The sequence below is a fragment of the Sciurus vulgaris genome (assembly GCF_902686455.1).
Source record: "Sciurus vulgaris genome assembly, chromosome: 18".
Taxonomy (NCBI): domain Eukaryota; kingdom Metazoa; phylum Chordata; class Mammalia; order Rodentia; family Sciuridae; genus Sciurus; species Sciurus vulgaris.
The window spans coordinates 636,172-654,303 of record NC_136479.1 but is presented as its reverse complement, the minus strand read 5'-3'; the positions used below and the strand labels follow the sequence as shown (position 1 = coordinate 654,303).

General features: G+C 62.0%; 2 protein-coding genes across 7 annotated transcripts; one reads left to right on the top strand and one right to left on the bottom strand.

Annotated features, from left to right (window-relative positions):
- The first annotated feature begins 6,784 nt into the window (after positions 1-6,784).
- LOC306650114 (mesothelin-like protein) lies at positions 6,785-11,256 on the top strand. Of its 4 annotated transcripts, XM_079121894.1 has the most exons (12): positions 6,787-7,084; positions 7,166-7,292; positions 7,366-7,556; positions 7,870-7,960; positions 8,142-8,283; positions 8,479-8,690; positions 8,759-8,914; positions 8,985-9,112; positions 9,672-9,802; positions 9,872-9,966; positions 10,163-10,421; positions 10,796-11,052. In XM_079121894.1, exons 1-12 carry the CDS (start codon positions 6,975-6,977, stop codon positions 10,993-10,995), a joined length of 1,842 nt encoding a protein of 613 aa, XP_078978020.1. In that variant the 5' UTR covers positions 6,787-6,974; the 3' UTR covers positions 10,996-11,052. The 4 variants fall into 4 exon arrangements, with proteins under 4 accessions (XP_078978018.1, XP_078978019.1, XP_078978020.1 ...); XM_079121892.1 differs by having other exon boundaries at positions 6,785-7,084; positions 9,672-9,966; positions 10,796-11,058; XM_079121893.1 differs by having other exon boundaries at positions 6,785-7,084; positions 8,491-8,690; positions 9,672-9,966; positions 10,796-11,057.
- Positions 11,257-11,493: 237 nt separating this feature from the next.
- MSLN (mesothelin) lies at positions 11,494-15,811 on the bottom strand. 3 transcript variants are annotated; one of them, XM_079121906.1, is made up of 12 exons: positions 15,680-15,811; positions 15,245-15,288; positions 15,042-15,088; positions 14,183-14,285; positions 13,920-14,010; positions 13,332-13,531; positions 13,080-13,235; positions 12,753-12,895; positions 12,549-12,676; positions 12,121-12,215; positions 11,734-11,920; positions 11,494-11,659 (listed from the first exon to the last, which is right to left on the bottom strand). In XM_079121906.1, the coding sequence occupies exons 1-12, from the start codon at positions 15,762-15,764 to the stop codon at positions 11,571-11,573; spliced, it is 1,368 nt and encodes a 455-aa protein (XP_078978032.1). In that variant the 5' UTR covers positions 15,765-15,811; the 3' UTR covers positions 11,494-11,570. The 3 variants fall into 3 exon arrangements, with proteins under 3 accessions (XP_078978032.1, XP_078978030.1, XP_078978031.1); XM_079121904.1 differs by having other exon boundaries at positions 13,920-14,029; positions 14,184-14,285; XM_079121905.1 differs by having other exon boundaries at positions 13,080-13,223; positions 13,920-14,029; positions 14,184-14,285.
- Between the last annotated feature and the right edge of the window lie 2,321 nt (positions 15,812-18,132).

Genomic DNA, 18,132 nt, shown 5'->3' with positions numbered 1-18,132 from the left:
CTCCAAAGGCCACGTGGCAGGAGCCTCACCTCCACTTACCACAGACGTGGCTCCTGCTCAGGTGAGGGGCAGGAGCAGGAGCAGGAGCACGAGCTGGACCCCAGGGCTCTAGGATGCATACCTAGAAGGTGGTTGAAACCCTCTGAGCCTCCATTTTAGCTCCTGCAAGGGTGGTAGCTTCCCTGTCTTCCTTCTGGGCCAGGTAGTGTCCAAACACCCAAAGGTACCCAAAAGCCGAGGGGCTGCGAGCTGTGCCGGGAGGAGCCGGTGGCATCCAGCCGTCCAAGAACTCGGGCCCCCACGCCTGAGTCAGTGCCCCAGGACCCAGGCCTCATGGACAGCACTGGTGTCCAAGACCTGGAGAGGGAGAGGGAGCTGCCTGGGCCACCCAGCCTGGGGCGTTGCCCCCTCTGCCTGCGGGACTGCTGTTTGCCAGAGATGTGTTAATTGGAGACACTGCAGCCTGTGGCTCCCAGGGGCCAGCCTGTGATAAGAAAGGCCTGCTCCCAGCTCCCCTCCCCGCGCTCCCTTCTGCTCTGACGCTTATTTGTGGGATTGTTTTCCTCCCAAAGGCAGGACCGAGGTGGCTGCAGCCCCAGGCCCAGGCCAAATACCCCGTGTGACGCTGCACATACCCTGCTTGGTGCCTGAGGCCCACCCCTGCCACCCCTGCCAACCTCTCCTGCTGTCCAGGACCTACTACCCGGGACACTTCAGCCAGGATGACCAGGGCTTACTGCCGCTCGGCCGTGGGCCCCGGAGTGGGTAAGATGCCACCTCCATGTGGAAGAGGTGCCCTAGGCCCTTGGGAGCACCCTGGACGGCCACATGGCTGCGGAGTGGGAGTGCTTGGTGCTCTGGCTGCTGTCTCCTCAGGGGCCCAGACTCAGGGACCTGCCGTGACCAGAGGAGGGGAGGCCCCAGGGAGCACGGGGCTGACCAGGGTGGTGCCAAAGGGCATCGGGAACATAAGGCCAGGGGAGTAGGCTCGGGGTCCCATCAGGGACGAGGCAGGGAAGGCCATGTCTGCCAGCCCCAGCAGAGGAACATCAAAAGACAGAGTTCTTTTGGGCAGCCCCAGTACAGGCTAGGCCAGGCCCCAAGGATGGGCAGGGAGAGGGGAGCAGACCCGGAGACATACTGCCCCATGCCTGCCCTCCCTAGAAGGGCAGGCACCCAGCACCAGCAGCCCAGGAGGCCACAGGCAGGGCTGGCTGGGCTGAGACCAGTTCCTGCCACTTCCGTGCCCTCTTGGTGCTGAGATCTTGCTAAATGGTCTGCGCAGGGCCAGTGAGATAATGGGGTGACCTGGACGCAAGCCCCACCTCCAGGGCAGGGCTTCCAGGCAAGAACATGGCTGGGCCCCCAAGTCCTGCGGGGAGCCCTGCTGTACCCCTATGCAGAGGACGAGGGGCTCTGGGGGAGTGGGGGCTGAGCAGGGGGTCTGGCTAGAGGGAGGAGTTTGCACAGGCACAGGCCAGAGAACACACCCATGCCACATGTGCACGCCCTTGAGGAGGGCAGGCTGGGGGTCAGAGGCCCCCAGGACTTGGGGAACCCTGCGCAGACCCCAGATGTTGCTGGCCCACATTCCTGCTGCCTCCAACCCCTCATGGCCTGCTCTGTTCAGGTGCTGCGGTGAGCCTGGGCCTTGCCCTCTTCCTGTCCCTCCCTGCCCACGGCTCCCATTCCCAGGTTGAGGGCTTCCACCAGGGAGAGCTGGACACTGGTGGGGCTGATCCTTGGGCCAGGTGAGTGCTGGACCCCTCCTGGGAATGGAGTGTTTCCTATAGCTGATTCATGGTAGGGTGGGGGGCATGGGGTAGAAAGAGGGGACCTGGGCAGCCTTGGAGGTCGCAGGGAGGGACTGTGTCCAGGGTCTGCACACGAGGCCCAGACATGGCCATGCAGGTCCATCACACCCCAGGCCATGACTAGGGACCTGGCCTGCCTTCAAGGTCACTCGCCTACCTGGCCCCAGACAGCCCAGTCTGTCCAGGTTCTGGCTTTGGTTCATGTGTTGGTGGGAGGGGTCCCCAGCCTCTCAAGGTTGCAGCCAGTCACAGAGAGACCGTGACCATCAGAGGCCTGTGAGCTTGGCCCCCGAATCTCCCTGGGATGTCAGGCTATGAACCCTCTCTGTTGGGCTGGGCCCAGGTAGTCTCTAGCCCATCATTCATCCCAAGTCCTCTCAGCCCCACTCCCCAGGCTGGTCATTTCCTCCCACTGTCCAGGGGTCTCACACCTCAGGTCCACACACTGACCAGCCAATTAATGAGCCTGGTCGGGTAGAACCAGGGGCCCAAGTGGGACCAGCCAAGCTCAAGCTCATGTGGCCCAAGACCTCTGTGTGTGGATTTTATTAGTCATACCCTAAGGAAGGAAGGCTCAGGGAGATGGCCTCACCTGCGGTCACCCAGCAGGTGCCTCCAGGTCCCTCAGACACCAGTGAGGTTGGTCAGGGCCTGAGCTAGCTGGGCCTGGACCCTGGGAGAACTGCAGACCCATATGTGAGCAGGTGCCACATTTAGGCCCTAAGTAGCTGGAGGTCTGGCCTCAATGGGCACTCAGGGAGGGAGAGGAGAGGAAGGGAGCAGGGTCTCTCCATGAGCAGGTACTCTTTGCCCCTCACTTCCTTGTGCAATCCCACATGCTGCATCTGCCCCTTTCCTGGGCCTGCCCCTCATGATCCTGGGCCACTCACTGCCTCCTCCTCCTGCCCAGGGTCAAAGCCTCCCTCCTGCAAGACTTTTGGTGCCAGCCAGCCAGCCGGCTGCCCCGGGAGCATCTCTCGGCTCTGATCAGGAGCCTGGCCGCCCAGCGGGTGTCACTCAAAGCCTGGCAGGTAAGCCTCCACACAGGCAGAGTGTGCGGGTGTGGGGGCCAGGCTCGGGGAGAAGGGCCCGCACTAAGCCAGACCCCAGCAGAGGCAGACAGGAGGGGGACAGGCACTGGACTGGGGCAGGGGACTCAGGAGTGCAGACACCACTCTGCCAGCTTCAAAACCAGCAAGAACATGCATGGCTCCTGGGGTCGCCATAGCAGAATGCCCGGCCCCTCTGCTCTGGCTCTTACTCCTCTGGGCGGTTTTTCTGGTGCAGTGATGTCAGCCCATCTGCCTGCAGGTGCCTCTGCCTCCCAGCACGGTGGTGATGGGGGCCTAGCCACCTTGCTGCACGGGCTCCTCCCTGGCCTCCTCTGGTGCACAGTGCCCCCTGTGGGTCCTCCAGGCCCCAGGACACACCGGAGGGTGGTCTCTGCAGCCCACTGACCTCTCCCTGGAGTGGGCCTGAGGACCCTGGGCCTTGAGACCCAGGCAGCATCCTGGGTTAAAAGAAAGAAGTCACTTTGTCCTGTTGTAAAATTAGTAGCAAACATATTCAAGAAAAATCGGAAAATGCAGAAAAGTAGAAAGACCACCCTCCTCCAGAGAAATGCCCAGCTCTTGGGGACCCTCCCCTTGGCCCTCTAAACAGGACCTGCTTGGCTTCCAAGCCCCAGGCTGTGCCAACATGGCCGTTCCAAGGTCCCAGTCATTCCCACCAAAGGGACAGTCCCCAAGCCTGCTCCCTTCTTGCTGGCCCCTGGCCTGGTTGCTGCCCTTCCCCAGAGCGAGTCAAACTGTGGGAGCGGGTTCTTGGCTTTGGTTTCGTTTCTTTGTGGTGCTGGGGATCCATCAGATGTGTTGTGGACTCAGCGGTTTCCTCAGGACAGGCCTTGCAGAGGAGCCTGGGAAAGCCTCGTGCGGTCCTTACGGGGTTGGTCGGCTGTGGAGTCCACACGGGGTCCTGCAGGAGACGCCAGGAGTGCAAGGGGAGGGAGTCCAGGGTCCCAGCTGTCCTCTCCTGCTGTTTAGGCATCCTCCATTCTCTCTGTTCTGAAAACCACAGGGATATTTTACAGAGAGTTGATGAATTCCTTAGAAGGCCTCAAAGAGGAGTCCCAGGAAATAGTTTTAAAATACGGTAGATATTGATCCAATGACATCAAAACTTACTTTGAATAACAGCAACAGTAAATGCATAGATTGGAAGATGGTATGCCTATGAAAGGCCCTGAGTTCAATCCTCAGCAGTGCAAAAAATAAAGAGAGAAAGAGAGAGAAAAGACAAAATGTTACAGTGAATCAAAAAATAAGACCTTGCCAGGTGCAGTGGCACATACCTGTAACCCCAGAGACTTGGGAGGCTGAGGCAGGAGGATCATATGTTTGAGGTCAGCCTCAGCAAATTAATGAGATCCTTCCTCAAAATAAAAAGGGCTAGGGATGTGGCTCAGTGATAAAGCACCCCTGGTTTCAATTCCTTGTACCCCCCCCAAAAAAAAAAAGAAAAAAAAAAAAGCCCTAACTGTGTTGTCTACAAAAGATTGTTTACATTTATCTTTTTGTGTGTGGTGGATAAGGTACTGGGGATGGAGCCCAGAGCCTCAGGTATGCTGGGCAGGCACCTACCACTGAGCTGCACCCCAGCTCTTTTTATTTTTCATTTTGAGACACAGTCTCTGTAAGGCACCCAGGCTGGCCCCAAGCTTGTGATCCTCTGGCCTCAGCCTCCCAAGTAGCTGGGATAATGGGCATGTGTCACTGCACCCAGCTAAAAACCCACTTTAGAAGTACATACCTATGGGTGCTGGGCTCAATGCTACACGGCTGTAATCCCAGTGGCTGCAGAGGCTGAGACAGGAGGATCACGAATTCAAAGCCAGCCTTGGCAAAAGTGAAGCACTAAGCAATTCAATGCGACCCTAAATAAAATACAAAATAGGGCTGGGGATGTGGCTCGGTGGTTGAGTGCCCCTGAATTCCATCTCTGGTACCCATCCCCACCAAAAAAGTAAGTGGGAGCACCCGCCTAGCACAAGGGAGGCCCTGGGTTCAGCCCGCAGCCCTGAAAAAGAAAGTGAATGGATGGAGAAGCCACCCCAGCATCCGGGTCAGAGTAGAGCAGGAAGCAGCTGCTGATTCAGCAGAGCTGACTCCCGGCCGGCAGTGCTACCCGGCCAGAGCGCCTCTGCCAGGAGGGCTGTCCTGAGAGAGCCGCCGACCCAACGGGCCAGCAGAGGCGCTGAGACCTCCGCATGCTCCCCGCGCCCAGCCCTGTCCCCACGGACCTGTCCCCACGGCGCTGCGGGGGCTCCTCTCTCCCTCGCGGGCGGCACGTCGTGGGCCCACCCCTTTCCCGCGAGACCGGGCTTCCCCGGCGCGGTCCTCGCCCCTGGCCACCCCGTGCCGGCCTCCCAGCGGCTGGTGAGACCCGCCCCACCTTTCTGAGCCGCTTCCTCAGAGCACACATTCTTAAACTCTCAGGACACCGTCGCCCAGGGAGACCACAGGCCGGGCCACAAACACTCCTCTTTCAAAGAACCAACTTTGTTTCCTCAAGTTTGTGAACTGTTTCTTTTGTTCCAGTTTCATTGACTTCAGCTCTGATTTCAATTATCTCCTGTCTTCTTCTACTTGGGTGTTGATCTGTTCTTTTTCTAGGGCTCTGAGCTGTAATGTCAGGTCATTCATTCGTTGACTATTCTTGTATTGAATGCGCTGCATGCGGTGAATTTTCCTCTTGGTACTGCTTCCATAACAGCCCACCGATTTGGATATGTTATATCCTTGTTCTCCTTTACCTCTAAGAATTCTTTTTAATCACCTTCCTGATGTCTTTTGCTATCCATGCAAATTGCGTATGTCCTCCTGATTCAGTTTGGGAGGATCATGAGTCTCTAGCAAAACACTCCTTAACAAATTTCAAGAATAGAAATCATACACCTGCTCTCAGAATGCAATGAAATCCAACTAGAGTTCAGTAGCAGAGAGCTTGGAACACTCACATGCACTCTAAGACTGAACACACCGCTAGTAGCAAAGAAGTCTCAAGACGATTTTTAAAAATGTTTTGAACTGCATGGAAATGCAAATACAATTTATCAAAATTTGTGGGGTGGGGTTAGAGGGGTGGCCAACTGGTACCCCAAATGTGTATATTAGGCAAGAGAAAGATCTGAAATCAACCATCTAAACCTCTTGTCAGAGAACTGGGGGATGAAGAGCAATATAAGCCAAAAGGAAGCCAGAGAAAAGAAACAGAACTAAGCTGGGCATGGTGATGCACACCTGTCATCCCAGCAAATGGGGAGGCTGAGGCAGGAGGCCAGCCTCATTTGAGGCCAGCCTCAGCAACTTAGTGAGGCCTGTCTCTAAATAAAAAGGGTTGGGGATGTGTCTCAGTGGCTAAGCACCCCTGGGTTCAATCCTATCCCCCCCCCCCAAAAAAAAAAAAAAAAAAAAGAAATAGAGAAAACTGATCTGGGCCTGGTGGCCATGCCTGTGATCCCTGTCACTCTGGAGGCTGAGGCAGGAGGATCACATGTTCCAGGCCAGCCACAGCAACTTAGCAAGACCCCATTCCAAAAATAGGAAGGGCTGGGGATGTGGCTCAGTGGCACAGAACCCTTGGACTCAATCCCCAGTACTAAAGGAAAAAGAATAAAAAAGGAAAGAAAAGTAGAGAAAACGGAGCAAAGACCAATGGAACTGAAGAGACAGAAGCTGCGGCCATGGAAAGACATGTGAGTCCCAGTCGGGGGAAGAGGGAAGGAAGCAGAAGAAGGAGGCACCCCTTGGAAGGAGGAGCAGCCGCCGTCCTGCAGGGCAGGGAGGCCTGGGCGTGCCACCTGGCAGCTGCGGGAGGGGCACCCACACTGGCCCCCCCACGCAGACCCTCCCAGCAGCCAGTCCTGCTCGAGAGGACGGCTTCCCTGCGGCCCTGCCAGGGCTGCCCTCCGAGCTGGGCCTGTGAGCCGTGTGGACCCAGAGGTTCCGAATCCCTCGTGCGTGTGCTCGGGGGCCCTTGTGTCCGCCGTGTCTTCCGCCGGGTGTTTCCCACAATGGGCTCAGTTCTCTGTTAAGGTGCATCTTCTGGGGGTGGGCGGCCTGGGGCCTTGCCCCACCAGGGCACGTCCAGACGGGACAGGGAATGACCTGCTGCCCTCCTGCCCAGCTCAGCTGCTTGGCCAACCTCGCCACGGGGCTCAGCCTCCAGGACGACTTCAGGCTCCACCCGCCTGACCTCCTGCTCTTCTACAAGTGAGTGTCCTGCCCCGTGGTTCCTGGCCCTCAGGGTGCCCTGTGGCCCAGCCTCCCTGATGTCCTCCCACCTGACCGCAGCCTGAGCCAGGTGAGGGAAGCTGACTGCCGAGCCTTCACCCACCGCGCTGCCCAGGGGGACACAGAGTTGCTGGCCAACCTGCCTGACCAGAGGGTGGCCCTGCAACACACAGCCCTGGCCTGCCTGGTAGGTGCCTTGGGTGCAGGTGGAAGGACAGCATGACTGGCCTCTGCTCAATGCTGACTGGCTCTCCCTGCAGGGGACGCCACACCTGCAGCTCAGTGCCTCGGACCTGGGGCTCCTCGGGATCCTGGTGTGTGACATGGACGCATCCAGCATTGTGACCTCAGACCCCCGGGTGCTGCAGAACCTGCTTCGATGCCCCCGGCTGACTGCTGCCCAGAGGGTGGCCCTCAACACCCTGCTGGCCAGTGGGAGGACCCAGCTTGGGTGGGTGGGAGTCACTGGGTCCAGGGCAAGGGGGGTCGGTGGGACTGGGAGGCCCCCCGCTCGAGGTGAGACGGGAAGCAACCTGGGTTTTGGGCCCTGGAAGTCACTGATGGCCACATCCTGCTGACCTCGGGCCTGTACCCAGCCCTCAGCCTGGCTCTGGCCACAGGCCACGGGTACAGGGTTGGGTGTGCTGACAGGCTGGCTGGGGGACCCCAGCAGGGCAGGCCACCAGCTGTGTGCGCAGCGAGGGGAGGAGGTGGGGATGGGCGCTGCCCCCGGCCCCAGCTGAGGGCCCTTTCCCACATTCTAGGCCTCCCGGCTCCTGGAACCTGAAGGGGCTGCAGGCCCTGGGATCCCTGGCCACCCACATCAGCCCCCGCCTGTGGGCACAGGTGCCTGAGGTAGGTGGTGCCAGGCGGGTTGCCGTGGCATAGGGTAGGGGGCTGCCAGATGACCCCTCCTCCAGCCCGTGCCACTCCACCACTCTGAGGCCCTTCCAGTGGCCCCGAGCTCACGGGGGACTGCAGGTGGGAGAGGGCCAGGCCGCCCCTGTGATGTGTGGTGGTCATGCCTCCCTGCCAGGCTGTGGGCCTGGACTTCTTCCTCAGCGTGGTGGCTGCCTGCAGGGCAGGACAGCTCAGCCAGCGTGATGCCCGCCACTTTGTGACCAACTTCCTGGACTCCAAGGGGACCGCGGCATCCTCGAGGCCCAAGCGGGGTGCAGGTGGGTGTGGCCACCATGGGCTGGGATGCCAGGCGTCCCCCGGTCTGGGCTCCCCTCTGGCCTGGTTTGGGCCAAGTTCTTGGTTAAGGTGAAGCTGGGATGGTGGTCAAGGTCTGTTAGGGTCAGAAGTGGAGGTCAGAGTCAGAGATGGGGTGGGAGCCAGCAGCGGTGCTCAGCTCTGGCTTGGGCAACCAGTGTGGCCATCAGCACTTCCTGCTGGGCGGCCCTGTGTCCACGGCGACATCACAGCGGCCACGCTGCGTGACAACCTGTTCCTGGTGCGCTACGACTGCTCCCAGCTGCAGTCCTGCCTGGGAGACCCTGTGCTCAGGGCCAACCTGGACCCCCTGATGCAGCACCCACTGCCTGCTGAGTGCCAGCGCGTCATCAAGGCCAAGCTGGCCCAGGTGTGTGGACGGTCACGGGCGGGGCAGCAGGACACGGGCACTGCCACTGACCCAGCCGCCCGCCTCAGGTCTACCCACACGGCATCCCCGAGGACCAGCTGCGACTCATCACCTCTCTGGTCTATCTCTACTCTCCCACCGAGATAGGCCAGTGGAACATCACGTCCAGGGACACGGTTGTGGCCCTGCTGGCCTCGGACGTGGCTCTGGAGAACCAGACGGAGGTGAAGACATTGGGGGTGGTTGGGGAGCTGTCTGGTCTACCGCCCCTGCTGACCCTGGCCCTGCCCTCAGGCAGTCCTGCAGAAGTTCCTGGACCACAACGGAACAGTCACTAGTGCCCTGCTGGTGGCCATGGGGGGCTCCCGCCTCTGCTGGATGAGCCCCCAGCAGATCCGGACCATCCAGCCCTCAGAATTACGGTGAGCCGCCCAGCCAGCTGCACAGCTAGCCATCCACCTGGCAAGGTTGCCGGGGAAAACCAGGGTCAGGAGGGAGACCCACCTGGCCTGAGCCAGGTACTGGAGGTATATTCGTGTCCCAGGGCCACTGTAGCAAAGTACCACAGACCAGGTGACTTAAAATGAGAAATATGTTCTCCAGAACCTCCGAAGGCCGCCCGTCCAAGGCAGGGTGTCAGCAGGACCCTCCCCGAGCTTCCCTTCCCAGCCCCCAGAGTGGCTCACAGCTGTGGTGCACCTGCAGACCCTGCCTCTCCTCCACATGGCCTCCTCCCTGTCCGCACTCCCCGCTTCCCATAAGGACCCCAGGTGCTGGATTTGGGCTGACTTAATCCCATCCGACTTCGTCTTTTAATCTAATTTGATCTGCAAACACCCTACTTGCAAATAAGGTCACATTCTGAGGTTCTGGGTGGATGCAAGTTTTGGGGGGAACCTGTTGGACCCAGCACAGAGGGCAATATGAAACTGTGATGGGGGTGAGGATCTCCCAGGCCACTCACAGCCTCACCCTCCACAGGCTGGCTGGGGTCCTGGACATCTCCTCCTGCCCTCAGAGCCAGAAGGACGTGCTCTTCGCCAAGGCTCGAGAGGCCTTCAGCAACACCAAGTCCACAGTCGACTACTACCGCTCCATGCGCCCCTACCTGGGTGAGCCCCGTCTGCGGGTGGTGCTCCCAGAAGCCCCGGCCCAGCCCCTTCTCACTGCTGCCCCCCTAGGCGGTGCCCCCGTGGAGGAGCTGCAACACCTGGCCCAGGCCAACGTCTCCATGGACATTGACACCTTCACCAACCTCAATCCCAGGGTGCTCCAGGTGGGCTCCGGGCTGCCCCGGCGGAGGGGGGGCAGGGCAGGCCAGTCAGGACGCCCCAGGCCCCAGGCCCACACAGCCAGAGTCGGCGGCACCAGAGTGTTCTGTGCCCTGTCCCATGTCGACCGGGGAAGCCCTGCCCCTCTGGGGTCCTCTGCAGCCCCAGAGGCAGCCCTGCGGCCCCTCCTGCCTCTCACAGAGCCTGAGTGTCAGCAACGTGACCACCCTGCTGGGCCGGAACGTGGGGGACCTGCAGAAGGCCCGCAGCCACCCCACCGTCAGCTCCTGGCTACGGAGCCTCAGCAGCTCCGCCCTGGGCCAGCTGGGCCTGGACACTGCCCGCCCCAGGCCCAGCCCTGCCCCTGTGGCCAGCAGGCCCCCCAGAATCACCCGCCCGGCACTCCACCTGGCCCCCACCTCAGGCCTGCCCGAGAATGACGTCGTGGCCCCCACCTCAGGTACGGGCCCCTCACTCCCTCTGGGCCCAGGCCCTCTGCAGACCCAGGCAGACCGTCCTGGTGCCACACCCTGCATGCCTGCACAGCCGTCCCAGCGCCCACCCTGTGCGCTTTCTCGTCTTCCTCGGGTGCTTCTGCTTGGCACAGGTGTCACCCCTCTCGTTGCCCGCTGACCCATTTGAGCACAGTTGCCTCCTCCTGAACCCACAGGTCTGCCGAGAGCGGGGCGGGGTGAAGGGGCTCCCTGCTGGGCCAGAACGAGCAGGCACAGGGTCCTCGCTGGCCTCCTACCCTCACTAGCCCAGAGGAAGGGGTTCCGAGAGGGGCTGGAGGTGGCTTCCAGGTGGAAGCATGGCCCCCCTGTCCACCCACAGGCAGCCTCCCAGTCCACCTGGGGTTTCTGCCACTTTCTGTGGCCCTGCCCTCTGGCCTCCTGTGGCTGCTGCTGCGTCGCGCACCTCTGAGCCCAGTGGGGACTGCTCACGGGGCATCAGGGCCCTGGCCAGTGCAGACAGTGCTGCCCCAGGGTGACCAGGCCCAGGGACATCACACGCAGGAAAGAGGGAGCTGCTAGGTGGAGCTGGACACCTGCCCAGGAGTGGCACAGACCCTGGCCCCAGGGTCATGGCTGTGTTCCCACCTCCCCGAAGGTCTGCAGGGCTGGACCCTCATGCCTCAGCTCTCAGGAGTGGGGACCTGCCCAGTTACAAGCCCAGGAAGGGAGATGAGGCCCAAGTCTCCTGGCCTCCTCCAGGATACCTGGACTGGGCAGGGCTTCAAGGTCACCGTTCTCCCTAGTGGATCTGAATAAAGTATAAAGCTATGTCACCAACCGTGTGTTTGCTAAGGCCCCAGGAGGAACACAGGGACCCTCTTACCAGGGCCCAGCCATGTGTCCACCATCTTGGGGACCCCATCTATCACAACAGGAAGGCCTCAAACAGCACTCACCCTTGAACTCTCCTTTCATGAGAGGGGAAGAGCTGACCACATGGAGCCTGGCTTATAGGGTCACAGGAAGCCCTGAAGCCACACCCTCCCCGCTGGCCCAGTGACCATCAGAGGACATGGCTGCAGGGCAGGTGCTACTGTTTATTGAGCTGGACAGCAACCACCTGGCTGCCACTCTCTGCAGAGGAAGAGGTGGCCTCAGCTCAGGGTCAAAGCCAGGAGCAGAGCCGGGGTGGCTGCCAGCACAAGTCCAGGTCCACGGAGGGGACACACCCCAGAGAAGGCCTCTGCACAGAGAGGGGCGACTCAGACCCTATGCCCTCTGCCCTCCCCTGGACCCTGCCCCAGGCCTACAGCGCACCTCGGGAGCTGAGGTTCAGGACCAGGTAGCCGTTGGGGATGCCGCCCTGCAGCCCCAGCCCCAGCGTGTCCAGGTCCTCCTGCCGCTGCTGCAGGATCCAGTCCCGCACGGGGCTGTTCTCCTCCTCAGCCCTCAGGTCCCCCACGTGTGTTCCCAGAAGTCTTTGTACCTCAGATACCGTCAGGCCCTGCCAGAGCGCCAGGCAGTCATTAGGACCTCCAGACCCCTCGAAGATGGGGCTCCACTGTATGTCCACCACCCCTGCCTCCACCCACCCACAGCTGTTTGCTGACCTCGGCCAGTACAGACTGGGTTCTCAGGCAGGTTGGCCCTGGCATGCTGGCCACCCAGCCCGAGGTCACACCCTGATGCCCCACCCCTACCCACCACCACAGCCTCAACCCGCAGCCTCTTGAATGTGGCCACATCCATGGTCATATTCTGCAGGATGAGTGTCCGCAGGTCTTCCACAGGGACCCCACCTGTCCAAGAAGGATCCCAAGTTTGAGGCCTCCTGACACCCGTCCCGCCCTCTACCACAGGTTACAGGAAGCACTGACAGTGACTTACAGAGACTCCCTTCCTCCTGAGGGGTCCTGGCCCCAGTTTTGCCTGGTGACCACCTAATCCTCTAACTGAAAAGGGCCAGAGCTCACAACCTTGTGGAAACACATTTGGGGGCTGGGGGGACAGGAGACAGGGAATTGCCCACTCACACCTAGAGAGGGCATTCCAGGGAGGCCCTTGCCTGGCCACTGCAAATGGGGTCTTGTCTGCCCCTTGCTTTGCCCACTGGCCAGTGTCTCCCGGCTCACCCAGGAAGGTCTGGATCTTTCCAAGGTACTCAGGCTGGGTCATATTCCTGAAGGTCCAGCGGGCCTTGGAGTATAGGATATCCAGCTGCCTAGGAGCACATGAGTCCAGGTCCTGGGGTCTGATGGTCCTGGGGACAACATGGGCCAGGCAGTGAGTGTGGACCTCAGTACTCCCACCCTGCCCTACAGAGTCCTGTGACTCACCACATGACCCTGGAGGGCACGGAGTCCAGCTGCTCAGCACTGAGGAAGCACAGGTAGGCAGGATGGACGTCAGCCAGGCTACTCATGGTGTCCTGGTCCAGCTGGCCCCCGCCCAGCACATAGCGGGCAATCAGGGCAGTCACCTGTGGGAGGAGGCTGCCGAGGTGCCTTGGGACAGGGAGAAATGGACCCCTACCAGCACAAACTTTGAGCTGTCCCCCCAGGTTGCACAGTCCCATGCTGTGACCCCTCCAGGCCGCACAGCCCCGTGCTGTGGCCCCCCAGTCTGCACGGTCCTGTACCAATGCCCCTCAGGCAGGTGGTCACCTGTGTATCCATCCTTTGCCCTTTGCTGACACTGAGCAGGGCTTTCACAGTCTCCAGGGAGGTCAGGTTCCACTTGTGGATGTCCTCGGGGCTGACGTAGCGAAAGAAGTAGCCCAGGCGCTGGACCAGGGACTCAGGGTAGCCCTGTGGGTAGGTCTGTGTGGGAGGTGACCGTGAGGGCCAGGACCGCTCCCTGGGTGGCTGGGGAGGTCCTGGGTGAGGCTGGCAGGCAGCGGCCTGTGCATTAACTACCTGGTCCAGTCTGCACTTGAGGATGTGGATCTGCTGGTAGGTGAAGGGGAGCGTATTCACGAGGGCCATCTGGGCGTCCAGCAGGGCACCGTCCACACAGGCCTCCAGCTCCCACTCTTCATAAAAGATGAGGTTTTCGTCCACTGTGTGGGGCTTCCGGCCTGGGGGGCAGGTCCCCTGCCTCTGGGGACAGGCCCTCTCTGCAGGGGAGCACTGGTCAGGGGCTGTCTTGTGACCCCTCCAGGAGACTTGGGGGCTCAGTTTGCCCCCTGGAGAAATGGGGCTACTCTGTCCCCTCTGTGATCCAACCAGCTGAGGAGCCAGGAAAGGCCCAGGCAGGCAGGGGCCATGAGACCCTACGGTGCTAGCCCCCAACCCTGAGGTCCCATCCCAGCCCGATGCCCAAAGGCAGGACAGAGGCTTACTCTGTGTGTCCTGCAGAGCCTCGTGAGGTGGCAGGGAGCTCGGGGCTCTGCCAGGACGGGCCCCCGGAGAGGCGCCACCGCCAAGCGGCCAGGATGCCCTGAGGACAGAGCGGGTGGCTGAGCCCCCAGCTCAGAGGCATCGAGGCAGGGGACCGGGTCTCACCTTGGGGATGTCCTGGATGATGGGCTGGTCCTACATGGCCCCCACGCCCTTCAGAATGTCCAGCATGGAGACTGACCACTTTGACAGGGGCCTGTCCAGATATAGAGGCCCGTCCAGAATGAACAGGGGTCAGAAGCAAGCCGGGCCCTGCCCCTGAACAGGTGCTGTAATGGGGACCTGGGGGGCCTGACAGGGTGTGACAGACAGCTGACCCTGGGCCACCCTGTACAGCGTGGCTGCCCGTGCACTCGCCAGCCGCTCACCTGCAGGGGGGTCCTCTGTGTGGCAGAACTGCTCTGGCTGCTGCCCGCTGGTCCTGGTCCAGGGGCCCCAGGCAGCCCGCCAGCCAGGGGAGGAGGACTGGAGCTGAGTGTACCCCAGAGCACACAGGCCGGTCAGCAGGCCGGTCAGCAGCCCGGCCCGAGCCTGCTCAGCCCCTCGCGCACCCGGAGCCAGGTGCCCCGCTCAGGCAGGGCCTCAGTGCCTTGGGGAACCACCGAGCCCCCGCCCTGTCCCAAACCTGGCTGACCAGAGCTGCGGCCTGGTGACAGGGGAGAAGAGGCAAGCCAGGCCTGAGCTGCCCAGAGGGTCTGGGCGCAGCCTGAGCTCCAGGCCTCCCGCGGCCCCCTGGGGAGCCAAGCCCCTGCGCTTTGGTCCAGGGCAGAGAGGTGTGGCTAGTCCCTATGTGAGGAAGGGCGGCATGTCCAGAGGGAAGGCATCCAGGTCCTCGGGGACAAGGTGCTGGGAAAGGTGACCTGCCAGACAGCTCAGCCACCAGAGACAGCGATGTCTGGCTGGGAAGGCCTGGCCACGGCATCCTGGAGGACCCAGGAGGACCGCTGGGGACCCACCCGATCCGCCTGGGAATCCCACAGTAGCCTCCTCCTGCCATGCCCCTCTGGGCCTCACCCCCAGGCAACACTCCGGAGGGCAAGGGGTCACTTCCCTGGAGAGGGCAGTCCCCCTCCGGCTGAGCGTCCCCAGGGGCACAGAGTGACCCAGGCTTTCCCCAGGGGATGTTGGGGGTGGGACCGGGAGCTGTCAGGGAGGACGTGGGGGTGGTGGCACCTGGCCACCAGTCAAGGCGCCCAAGCCCTCGAAGGCTGCAGGGCCAGGACCCACCTGGTGAAGCCGCTGGTGTTGACCAAGCCTGGGTCCTGAATCTCAGCCTGGGGGACAAGGCGGGCTGACGGCTCCCCAGGCATGCGCCTCTCAGCCCAGTCCCTCCGCTGCCCAGCGCCCACAGCCCCCGAGCGTGGCGGAGAGCACAGCCTCACCCACCCCACCCAGGACCGGAAGCCCTCCCTGCCCCCACCGGCCCTCACCTGTCCCGTCTGGGTAACCTGGGACCTCAGAGGCTGCAGCCACCCTGTGGGCAGAGGGCATGAGGGTGGAGGGGAGGGCTGCGGGCTTCTGGGGTAGACCCCACCCTGGGGAGGCAGGAGGCCTCTCCCCTGCCCACCATGGGCCTCTTCTCAGCCCCACCTGCATAGCCTATGGGGCGAGGGCACAAAGTAGAGGCCCTCATGGTGAGGTAGCGCACACTGCTGGCACTGGGAGCCAGAGCTTCTGGAACCTTCCTCCTCCTGGGCACCCAGGTCATGCTCAACCCCAGCCCCACTGGGCCCCAGGCCTCCCGCCCACACTGGGGGAGAAGGCAGCGGGCAGGAGGGGCTTCTCCAAGGTCCTGACCTGTGAAGGACCCAGGGCTGCCGTCCACCTCTCCCTGACCCCACCCAGCAGCCCATCCCTGGACTCACCAAGACTGAGGAGCAGCAGCAGAAGCCTGCCCTGGGCGGGGGCCCCACAAGCCCCTAGGGAGCGTCGAGCCGTGGGCAAGGCCATGGCCTGTGGATGACAGTGTCGAAGTCCCCACCTGTCCCCACCAGGTCAGTGAGGGCCTTGGGCCAGGAGAAGAGCTCTGGCTGAGCCTCCTGGCACAGGCAGCAGCGTCTATGCCACTGGCCCTGCTGTCAGACTGGTCCGCCCCTCAGGAAGCCAGCCCTCCTGTAGGGAGGAGAGCTGGATCTGAGTCAGCCTGCCCCCAGCAGAGAGCAGGCCTTTCCAGGACCCTTGGGTGGGGCGTAGCCATGGAGAGAGCTGATCTTGGCCTCACCCTGCTACCTGGATGACAAGCCTTCCTTTATGCCCAGTGGGTCTGGGGTCTGAGCAGACCACAAGCTCCTTGGAGGAGAGTGTGAGGCTGAAGTAGCTGTGTCGGGTGGAGCAAGGCCAGCCCACCCCTAAGATTCAAGAGGCAGGGCTGGAGAGAGACTGCAGACTCCCACCCAGCCTTCCTGGCCCACCAGTAGAGCCTCCGCAGCCCAGCCCAGCCCAGGGTCAGACCCTCCAGTGACAAGAGAGGAAGGTAGATCATACTCCTTGTTGAGGCTGGGTCTCAGTGAGGACCCAGAGGGAGACTGTAGGTCAGGGCGGTCCTCAGCCAGGACCATCCAGTCCTGCTCCAAGCACAGCGTTGGCCCCTGAAGACAGCAGGAGATGGGGGTTCTCACAACACTCACGTGCCTCAGGGAGAGGAAGGGGCACCCACGGAGGGCTGGGCAGGCCCGGCCAGAGGGCTGGTAGGTGTTAGTGCAGGCCTGCAGACCCTCCCCACACACGTCGCATATGTCGCATATACGTGACCCCGGCCCTCTCTGCACCCCACGCGGACCAGGCCATAATCAGTCCCTGCGAGCCCCAGAAAATGTGCCTCCTGGGAAGCCCCCATCCCCCTGTCTTGAGAGCCCCAGGTAAACGGGGTTCTGTCCCAAGGGGCTGGTAGCCCTGCCTACGGGGAAAGAACAGGCAGGCACCGTGGCTCTCGTCTGGCTGGCTGCTGTGCCTGCCTGCCTCCACGCGAGGCTCCCTCAGCCCACCCGAGGGAAGCCCCTGCTCCGGAGATGGAAGCAGCACCCCAGGCTTCTGCAGACCCCAGGTGGGGGGCAGCGAGGGAGAGACAGGCCTGGACGAAGGGTCTGCAGGGCGCGGGCCTCTCTGGGCCCTGGCAGTGCCAGATGGTCTGCCCAAGGAAGTGCTGGGAACGTGGTAGCCAGCCTTGTGGGAAGGCCTCCAAGTGCCCACCTCTGGCCACGGCTGGGGGTGGTGTCCTGATTCAGGCCCCTGACACCCCAGGCCCTGAGGCCCTTCCTGGACCCTTCCCAGGCCCAGGCTGATGGGGAGGAGCCAGCTGAGGGGCAGTCCTGAGCCCCTCTGTCTCCATTTCCCCTCCTGGGAAGTGGGTGTGGAGAGGCTGGACAGCCTCCCAGGCTGTCAAGGGAACCCATGAGGCTTGGCAGGGTGGCCACCGGGAGAGGCGCTGCTCATGCCGCAGGAATGCGCGGGTGGAGACCCTGCGGGGCGCCGGCCCGACTGCACCTGGGAGGACAGCAGCTCCTTGCCTTGCCTAGCTGAGTGGTGGGGTGGAAGTGTTGGCCCCGGCTCTGGGCGTCTTGTGCTTCCATTTCTCAGGGGTGAAACAAGCAGAGTGGCCACAGCCCTGGGCCAAGCCTAGAGCTGGGCCCCCAGCCCGAGCTTCGGTGGGTCTCTGCAGGCCACACTGCCAGGGTGCGGCTCCCGGGAGCCCTGGCCACAGCATGGCTTCTTTCACGGGTGCTCCCGGCTCAGGCAGTGCGAGAGGAGAGACCATGGCCAGGGAGGGTGGGCAGGGACTGCGGGAGGCAAATCCAAGCGGGGCCTGGCACCATGACAGAGGCTACAGGAACCAACCCGCCGGGCACTGGCCTGTCCTTCCTGGCCTGGGACCACAGCCTTGGTGGAGTGACCTTGAGGCCAAAAGCCCTCACCTCCAGCCCTTCCCTCCGATGACTCTGTGACACCAATTCCCTGCTTTCCAGGCTGCGGAAGGGGCGGCGGCGGCTCCCGGGTGCAGTGCCCGGGCCTGGCGCATGCGCTGCCCTGGCTTCCACCCCCAGCACCACCAACAAAAACAAACACCAGCCCGGAAAGGATTCTGCTGGCTGCACTGAGTATGCCCTGCGTCCATCTCTGACCTTTTCCCATGAGTGGGTGCTGTTTTCTGCAATTGAACCCAGCTCTAATTAATGCAGAACTCAGCAAGGCTGCCAGGCACCAGGTCAGCTTACAAAAGTCAGCAGAGAAGTGCCTTCACAACATCCCCTCCGTCTGGAGAGCGCGATGAGGCAGGGATGTCCACACTCTGGGCTGATGAACTCGAGAGACACCAGGGGAG